Source organism: Macaca mulatta, chromosome 9 (genome assembly GCF_049350105.2).
Source record: "Macaca mulatta isolate MMU2019108-1 chromosome 9, T2T-MMU8v2.0, whole genome shotgun sequence".
In the NCBI taxonomy this organism is placed as follows: domain Eukaryota; kingdom Metazoa; phylum Chordata; class Mammalia; order Primates; family Cercopithecidae; genus Macaca; species Macaca mulatta.
This window is the reverse complement of record NC_133414.1, coordinates 79025357-79034597: the sequence shown is the minus strand read 5'-3', so window position 1 is coordinate 79034597 and position 9241 is coordinate 79025357. Positions and strand designations below refer to the sequence as shown.

Genomic DNA, 9241 nt, shown 5'->3' with positions numbered 1-9241 from the left:
TACTAGAACCGGGAGAGAAAGAGAGGTGCAGGCCGGGTGTGGTAGCTCACACCTGTAATCCCACCACTTTGGGAGGCCGAGGTGGGAGGATTGCTTGAACTCAGGAGTTCAGCAACATGGAGAAACCCCGCCTCCACCAAAAGTACAAAAATTAGCCAGGCATGGTGGCATGCGCCGTAGTCCCAGCTACTCAGGAGGCTGAGGTGGGAGGATCACCTGAGCCTGGGAGGTCAAGGCTGCACTGAGCCATGATTATGCTAGTGCACCTCCAGCCAGGGTGACTGGTGGTGTCGTGGCAGAGGAAAAGATGGGACCAAACAAGCTGCATTCGGAAAAATATAAAAATAAAAAGAGAGAGTGAGATGTGCAGAGGCCCCTGGAGAGGTGCAGTGACACGAGGGACAGAGCCAGCCCAAGCCCACCTCACTAGCGACATGGAGGGGAGCAAAGGCCGTACTATTTGTACTCCACCTCCCTAATCTGCCCACTGACAAGGCTCAGACAGGTCAGTCCCCTGGGTCGGAGCAGGGTGAGCAGGTGGGGACAAGACCTGAAGGGCAAACGGAAGGTGGCTAGCACAGCGGAGACCTCCCCAAACAAACAGGGGGGCCTCAGGTGTGCCAAAGCATCCCAACGTCCAGGCGGGGTGGAAATGAAAATGTCATGCTTCGTCTTGAGTTAGGGTTGGTTCTTTCTGGCACTAACTTCTTCTGTGACTATGGTTAAATCCCTTCCTCCTGCTAGGTCTCAGTTTCCCTGTGTATGAAACCAGATGAACTTCCAGCACCCTCCTGTAGCACCAGGAAGGCTCAAGACAGTCCTGAGAAGGGAGTAAAACAGACTGTCCTTTTGGAGAAACTGGGGCCCAGGAGGCAGAGAGACTTGTGGGGGTCACTGCCACATAGATATTGAGCAAGACTTCCATTTCTTGTCAGGGCTGTCCCCTGAGCCAGGCCCGCCCTGGCCTTGTGACCCTGCTTTCCCCGGGGGGCACTGCCCACCCCCATGTTTGTTTCCAGTGAGGGCAGCAGCCACCGTGAAGTGTCGAGGTCTCTCTCACGCTCTCGTTTGAGTGTGTGTCTGTGAATGGGACATGTGGTAACAGTAGTTTCACCCAGGCTTTTGGTCCTTGGTCACCCCTCCTGCCCCACCTGGGGATTTAGGGTTAGTGTAATGTCACTGCTTGGCATTTGGGCCTGTGGGTCCCATACAAACTTCAAAGAACTTAGTTTATAGGGAGTTTCAAAGAGAGTCGGAAGGGCTGTGCCCGCTGGACCCTCTGACAATGACCCTGCACAGCCTGCACAGCCGTGTCCAGGAAGCCGCCTGGAATCTTGCCACCCACTCCATGGGACTGTGTGCTGAGGCCTGTGTCCCAGGCACGTGAAACAAAGACCATTTCATCTTATGTTGGAACCCGAGACTCTGGGTTTTTCTGCATCCAAGGCCTAGGAGGCCCACAGAGCCCACCTTGTTAGAACCAATGCTCCTTTCCTTGAAATCGTGAGACAGGGGAGAGCTTTTCAGCTTTGTGCAAAATGGTTCTGTTGAAAGTAAAACTTTCAAAACAGATAGCCGTGGATCAATTATGGCCCACATGCATGTTCTCTTTGGCTTGCACCGTGTTTGCCCACAAAGGTTTATTTTCACAAAGTGAAATTAACTGCCACAGTTAGAAGTCAAATTGTGGTTTGACTTTTAAAAAGTAGAAGACCTGGCAGTATGGGGCTCACGTTCCTGCATGAAATGTTTGGCTGGAGCAGCACTGCAGCCCCTCCCCCCGCACATAAGATGCGCACTCTTCAGTTCACCACAGTCCTCACCATGCCCTATTGTCTTCCAGCTGGGAGCTGAATGCCTGTTGCCATTTATCACCACGTTTATGCTGCTGCTTTCTTGAGTCAGAGAATTATGAGGAAGGTAAACTATTTTGGGTCCCCACGTTTCTGACAGAAGTGGGAAAGCAGTTTATATACGTTACCTGCCCGCCTGTTTTCACTGGGTTGCTAATGTAGAAGTTTATCTCTGGAGTTTGTTTGGTCCCATCTTTTCCTCTGCCGCAACACTGCCATGATGATCACCAGAACATCATATTTATTGGCCCTTTATCAAGCTGTGTACACGGTGAGACAGGTCAGGACAGGCCTCCATTTGTCTCAGGGGCAAAGCATTGTGGGCAAGGAAGACAGAGCAGCTGGAGCTGATGGGACTCCAGTTAAAGCAATGAAGTGGCTTTGCCACACCACAGAGGGCTCAAGGGAAGGGTCCTAAAAGACCAGTCCTGGGCAGCCTGGTGGGAGCTTGGCCTTTCTGCCCAGCTCCTGGCTGAAGCTGTGATTTGTGTAGCTGTGACTGCAGGGCTCGAGAACGACAGAGGGCTTAGGCAGTTTGGACAGGGTGAATCGGGGTTGGCGTGTATACCCAGCCACCTCCCTGAAAAATAGTCTGAGTCTCCCTTTTCCATCTATCTGATGGGTGTCCAATCTTTTGGCTTCTCTGGGCCACATCGGAAGAAGAATTGTGTTGGGCCACACATAAAATACACTAACACTAACCATAGGTGATGAACTAAAAAAAAAAAAAAATCGCAAAACAAAAATCTCATAATGTTTCGAGAAAGTTTGCGAATTTGTGTTGGGCCACATTCAAAGCCATCCCGGGCCACATGCGGGCCTCGGGTTGGACGAGCTTGGTCTAATGGGAATACGAAGACAGCCCTGGCTCCCACTGTGAGAACCCCTTCAGTCCAAGCACACGAGTCCTCTCCAAGCTCACTGTTCTCACCACACGGCCCCACTCCGGTTTCCTGGAGGCTCCCCCAGAAGCATTTGGGGGACGTAGTCCAGGCAGGTGCCTCCTCCCAGGTGGGGCAAGCACCTGGCGTGATAGCGGAATTTCAGGTGGCCATGTTTCAGGTTGCATCTCGCCTCATGGGAACCAGACTTGGGAGCCTGATCACAGGTGCCAAGGAGGTCATCGTCCCAGCCAGAGTCCTGATCCCAGACCTGCAACCTCAGGGGCCCCCCTGTGGCCAGGAGCACATCCCCAAAATCCAGCGGCATTGACCAGATGGGGTTGTTATTGCTCCACTGGGTGTTCGTCCTGAGCTCCTGGCCACCAAAGAACACCTTCACATAGGCATCCGTGGCAGTGAACCAGTCCCCCCACAGGCCCCACGCTTGGATGAAGGTCACCTCCAGCTGGGCCAGGCCCCTCTGTCGAGGGCAGCAGTCCTGGGTGGTGACCGCTGAGCCATGGCACACACACTGGCACGGGTCTCGGGGGCTCTTCTGCCGCCCCGGTGGGCACGGCCGGCTGCAGTCCCTCCAGCGAGCCCTGTCCGTCAGGTACTGACTCAGGGCCCTCCTCAGTGCCTCCCGCCGCGGGTCCTGGCTGTCCAGCAGCACATGCAGGGGTTCCAGGCTGTAGTCCACCAGGCCAGGGCTGCCGAGCAGCGAGTTCACCCAGGCTGAGTACTGCTCGGGCCCGGCCTGGCTCCCGAACAGCAGGTCGTTAATGGAGGTGTGATGGCCGCCAACCACTTCCGAATGGCGCTCCCGGTAGGTTTGGTGGAAGGAGGCCGTCATCTTGTGCTTCTTCTTCTTCTCCTCACAGGCTTTGGCTTCGGCAGAGGAGCTGCCGCGGGCGCCTATGTTGACCTGGGCCTCGACGTTCAGGCAGTCATCCACCTCGTCGTCCGTGAGCCCTTCCAGGGCCAGTTCACACGTGCGCAGGGCAGTGAGGGCCGAGATGCGGCCGCCCAGCTCCACAGCCCGGATGAAGTGGGTGCCGTAGTTGGAGATGAGCCTGAGGTAGGCGGGCTGGGTGGAGGCATTGAAGTGGAGGGGCAGGTCCCCGAGGGCCCTCTTGAAGTCAGGGTGCAGCGGGGGAGTGTGTACCACATGGTAACTGTGAGAAGAGAGAGACCTCAGCTGGGCCCAGGGATAGTATTTCCCCCATTCAATAAAACAACTCCTTGAGGACTGCTCAAGGTCACACGTAAGTGGGCAGAACTAGGACTGGAACCCAGGGGCCTCCAGAGTGCAAGTGCTGTGGCATGGGGCTGGCAGGGTGCCTCCGCTCTCACCCGTCAGGGACCTCAGTGCTCTGTGTAGGTGTTTTCTCTTTTCCTTTTCAAAATAACATTTTTTTTCCTTTCCTTTTAATTTTCTTATTATAAAAGCAATGATCCTGGCCGGGCACGGTGGCTCACGCCTGTAACCACAGCACTTTGGGAGGCTGAGGCGGGAGGATCACTTGAGCCCAGGGGTTTGAGACCAGCCTGGGCAACATAGTGAGACCCTATCTCTAATTATTTTTTTTAAGAAAAAGAAAAAAAGAACATAAAAGCAATGATCCTGCACTGATGGTATCCATTGGACTTTGGAATCTGGTCATGTGGCCTTCATCCATCTGTCCCTCTGGATGGGTCCCACATGCCCTGGATCCTGACAGCTTGGGCCATACTCGGCCTCTCTGTGGAGGAAACGTGGCCTCCAGGTCTGAGGAATCAGAGCAGGTGACTTGGGGCTGGCCCACAAACACTGTGCCTTTCTCAGATGTGGAATCTGGGTCCCAGAATTCCTACTCTCAGGGGCTAGGGTAGCAACTGCTGTGGCTCAGCAGTGTGGCCCTGCCACAGGCAGATGTGAGTATTGGTTGAGTGGATGATTGAAGCTCAGAGAGAAGTGAAATGTTCAAGGTTACACAGCAATGAGGAAGGATGACCCGGCCAGGTCTCCCGCCTCTGTCCCTATCCAGGAAGGACTCCATGGAAGGCTGGCTGTGCCCAGGAAAGGGAGGGTTGAGTACTCACTAGACCTAAATGGCACCCTGCTGGCTCTCAGACATGGTCTCACTCACTTTCTCTCTACTTGGTGTCTCACTGGGCACTCTCAGATGGGGGACCTCGTGGATGAGAGGAGGCCACAGGGCTGAATCACCTGAAGTCTGGGAGCCGGGACTGCGGTTTCTTCCTGGTAGAAGCAGCCTCCAAGTTTGATTGGAGGACTCTGCCTTTCCAGGGCTCCTAGACCACCCAGAGTTTCTCACACCTTTTCCAGCCCCCCACCCCCTAGCCCCAGCTCTCACCTGTAGAAGCGGCACTCCACTGTGTCAGTGCTGAAGCTGTACTGGTCCTGGTGGGTCTTCTGGGCTGCAAAGTTGGCTGCCTGTGAGTGTGAGCCGGCCACAGACACATGCACGTTGCCGGCGGGGTGGGGAGTCACATCCAGCCCGACCTTCCAGTCGTTGCGGATGCTACGAGCCGCATCCCGGGCCACAGCTTCAGTGGAGCTGACTTTGGCCCTGGTTACATGGCGCTGGCAGCCAGAGCCCTGGGCCCGCCAGTTGGTGAGTGCCAGGGGCAGGCGCTGGAGGGTGCCCTCCTGTAGGGCATTTTCACAGAGGGTGCAGGTGCCGTCGGGCCGCAGGAACCTTTGTGTGTCTACTGGGAAGGAGCCCGAGCGGCGGAGGCTGGTCACGTCCACACCCTCCCCGGCCAGCCATGCACCGGGCACAAACTTGTGGCTGCGCTTGCACTCTGAGCGTGTGGCTGTGTGGCAGGGAGCAGGGACCGGCAGGGGCAGCAGCAGGAGAAGGATGCCCAGGAGGAGCAGGCAGGCCGCCATGGAGCTGCAGAGACAGGGGGCACTTGGGCTCTGGGAAGCCATGGGTGGAAGGATGGAGGATGACTGCTCCTTTCCCCCATAGCCACGGATTATCAGGGCACATGGAAGGGGAGGAGCTGAGATATCTCTTAAGTCATTATTCAATGAATGTCAGAGCTGGTATGTCCCTTATAGGCCTGGTTCAGCCCCCACATTGTACAGATGGGCCCAGAAAGGGGAAAAGCCCTGCGCAGGGTCACACAGCCAAGGGGAGCCCCTTGCTAGAATTCCCCTAAGGTCTAATGGGGATCTAGGTGGATGACTCTGTCCCCAGGACACAACTGTGGGTGGTGGGGAGGGGGCTGTGGCCACAGAAGAGGAGACAGAGTAGCTGTAGCAGATTTGGGGAGGGGCCTGGGGACCTAAGGAAGCCTTCATTCTGGAGAAGTGTCATTTTTGGCCCCAGAACAAGCCACCCTTTGCCCACCCTGACTCACTCTGCTTCTCTGTCTCTGTCACTCTCTCTAACCTCTCTCCCTCCCACTGAGCCCTTAACAGAATTGGAAGAGAAATGAGGTCCTATATTGCCCCTATTCTTCCCATTTTCCCTTTGGGGCCCTTCCTCAGAGCTTTATGGAAGAACTCTAGAATAAAAGCTGCCGACCTGGCCAGGTGTGGTGGCTCACACCTATAATCCCAACACTTTGGGAGGCCGAGGAGGGCGGATCACTGGAGGTCAAAAGTTCGAGACCAGCCTGGCCAACATGTCGAAACCCCCTCTCTACTAAAAATACAAAAATTAGCTGGGCGTGGTGGCAGGTGCCTGTAATCCCAGCTACTCAGGAGGCTGAGACAGGAGAATCGCTTGAACCCGGGAGGCGGAGGTTGCAGTGAGCCAAGATCGCACCATTGCACTCCAGCCTGGGTGACAGAGTGAGACTCTGCCCAAAACAAACAAACAAACAAACAAACAACAAAGGAAAAGCTGCCAACCTGACCACACCCTTGGATCTTGTGTGGGGAGAGGCCTCGAAGTTTGCTCTTCAGATCCCCTCCTGCTGCCCCTCCCCTCTTTGCCACTCCCTGCCAAGCTCTGCAGCCTTTAGCAGTGACAGGGGCCCCCCTGTTGCCTACTATGGGCAACGATTGTTTAGAAAGTTCTTCCTAATTTTAAGGTGTTTCTGGGGCCTCACCTGGGCCTGTTACGATCCGGAACCTCCTTTCTCTAACCTTATCCAAGGTGAGCTCTTCAAAGGTCTTTCCCCTTGGGTACCACAGGCTCTGACACAAGAGGGCTATGGAGAGATCCCATTGTAGCTGGAGCCTCCATGCCCTGCCCAAAGGTGTGACTTGAAGGGTGGAATTCCAGGCAGCATGACTCGCCCCAGGGAGGCAAAGAGGCCAGGGGAATCTTCAAAGGCCCTGGGCTCATCCCAGCTAGGAGGCGGGCACGGTCATAACCGTAATCCAGGGAACTCAGCCTTCATCCTGACTCTCATGGTATTCTGTCCCAGGGAGCCTCTTTCCATCTTTCTTAGAAGTTTTAATGTCAGCTCTTGCAGGGCCTTAGAAACTGCATGCTACCTCTTCATTTCATACAAGAGGAAACTGAGGCCCAGGGTGGGCACAGGGCTGCCCAGCGAGTTAGTGATTGGCGCTGTCTGTGACCCAGGTGTCTTGTCTTTTAGGTCACGGTACTTCCTGCTCCATCAGGCTCTTCCCCTCCACCCAGAGCCCCAGGCCCCCAGGTCCCTGCTCTCTCCTTACCTGGAGTCCCGTATGGAGAAGCAGCTACACAGGCGGATGTCCTCTCTTCACCGAGGCTCCTGGAATGGTGGCGTCTGCCCCCCAGGCAGCCCACTGTGGCTCCTTGCACCAGCCACCACTCAGATCACTTCTACTTCCTGCCCCGCCCCCAGCTGTGGTCACAGGTCCTTTGTGCTCTCCCCTCCCACGAGCACCCACCCTGTCCTCAGCCCTCATCCGGCCCCCCACTGACAGCCCTCAGGAAGCGAGCAGCAGGGCCAGAGGCTCATCTGCCGAGCAGAGCTGCTGGGGCTTCGGGACTCAGGACACACAGGCAGAGGAGGACGGGGCGCTGAGGACTTCGAGACCCGGCCCTGGTGTTGATGATCAGGCCAGCAGGGCCATCTCCTTGCTTCTGACGCACAGCATCACATGTGCGGGATGTAAGAGGCATGCAGAGGCGGGGCTTAGAGCGGGGCCTGCACGCCAGTCTGCCGAGTCTTGGCCAGTTCGGTTATGCACCAGCGGTGTGGACTGGTAGGGTTCTTCAGCCTCACTGTGCCTCAGTTTCTTCACTGAACAATTGGGATAGTAGTCATGTAGACCCTAGGGGTTGTTGTGAAGGGCTTGGAACTGTGCCTGGCCCTTCTTGAGTGTCAGTGCCTGTGACCATTCCCTCCTCCCTGAGTGGGGAAAGAGAGATGTTGCTCTAATCTTGCCATCCACTTCCTGCTCAACCTGCATCCCAGTCTAGCCCAGGCTCTGAACCCCGAGCATGTTCCTCAGACAGGGTCTCCTGCTCCTCACTTTGTGAGGACAGCCAGTGGTCTCCACGCTGGCCCCAGCCCTACTGAGGTCATGGGTGTTGGTGAGAGTGGTCTGGTAGCACCAGAGGACGTGTCTTCTGCACTCTTTGCCTTGCTTGAGGTCAGGGTGGGGTGAGGTTTCCATGGGTGGAGTGACTCACTCACAGGGCACTGGGGGACAAAATCACATGGCTTCTGGGGTGGGGGCAGCTGGGTAAGGTGGGAGGTGGTTCTCACAACTTGTTCTCATAACTGTGTATATGATGGGAAGAAGTAGCCGCAGGCTCCAGACCACATGCGACATCATGTCTCATGGGTCACACTTTGGGGCTCATCCCTTGCGTTTATGTCCCTGCTTGCGTCCCTACTCTTACAGGAACAGGGGCTTATGCTGTCTTCTCGGAATCTGGCCCCATCTTCTCTCCGCGGTGTCCCCTCCCTCTTCTAGAAATTGCAGCCTCCTGATCCCTTTCCAGCTCTCACCCATGGCCTGACTTGGATGCTAAGGCTGTGAGGAGTTTCTTTCCTGACCATGACGGGAAGGCCAGTTGGAGGGACATAGAAGTCCTACAAAGTATCTGCAAGAAAAGAGAGGCAAAGTCTAAACAGGTTCTGATCCCAGCTTCACCCGAAACTTACTGTATGCCTCACAGCGGTAGATATCAACCCCCTTTCTGAGCATTAGTTTCCTCATCTATAAAATCAAAGAGATGACTTTGGAATTCTACAGATCCTTCCAGCTAATGATAAAATGTGCATATGGTAGGTTTCAAGTGGCTTACGATGTGGCTAATGCCCAAGAGCTGCTGGTGGTTGTTAGGGCATCCATTAAAGAGCCAAAATGACATTGAGGTTGATGACTGTTTTTGGCTCGTTTAACTGATGACAGCTGTCCTTTTGTCCCTCTGAAACTTGACACTTGAATGTGCATTAAGCACAGTTTTTCCTCAGACACAAGTTTCAACAAGTGCATAATTTGTTCAATCACCAGACACCATGTATATGGTTTTCTTTAGTAACAACTTTATTGAGATGTAATTCACATACCATATAATTCACCCATTTCAAGTATACGATTCA

The 9241-nt window shown here is 54.9% G+C and overlaps 1 protein-coding gene across 2 annotated transcripts; it reads right to left on the bottom strand.

The window, feature by feature from the left end:
- Positions 1-2074: 2074 nt before the first annotated feature.
- On the bottom strand, positions 2075-8261 carry PRF1 (perforin 1). Of its 2 annotated transcripts, none has more exons than XM_001107967.5 (3): positions 7377-8261; positions 5092-5634; positions 2075-3909 (listed from the first exon to the last, which is right to left on the bottom strand). In XM_001107967.5, exons 2-3 carry the CDS (start codon positions 5628-5630, stop codon positions 2781-2783), a joined length of 1668 nt encoding a protein of 555 aa, XP_001107967.1. In that variant the 5' UTR covers positions 5631-5634; positions 7377-8261; the 3' UTR covers positions 2075-2780. The 2 variants fall into 2 exon arrangements, with proteins under 2 accessions (XP_001107967.1, XP_077802776.1); XM_077946650.1 differs by having other exon boundaries at positions 5092-5660; positions 7377-7775.
- Between the last annotated feature and the right edge of the window lie 980 nt (positions 8262-9241).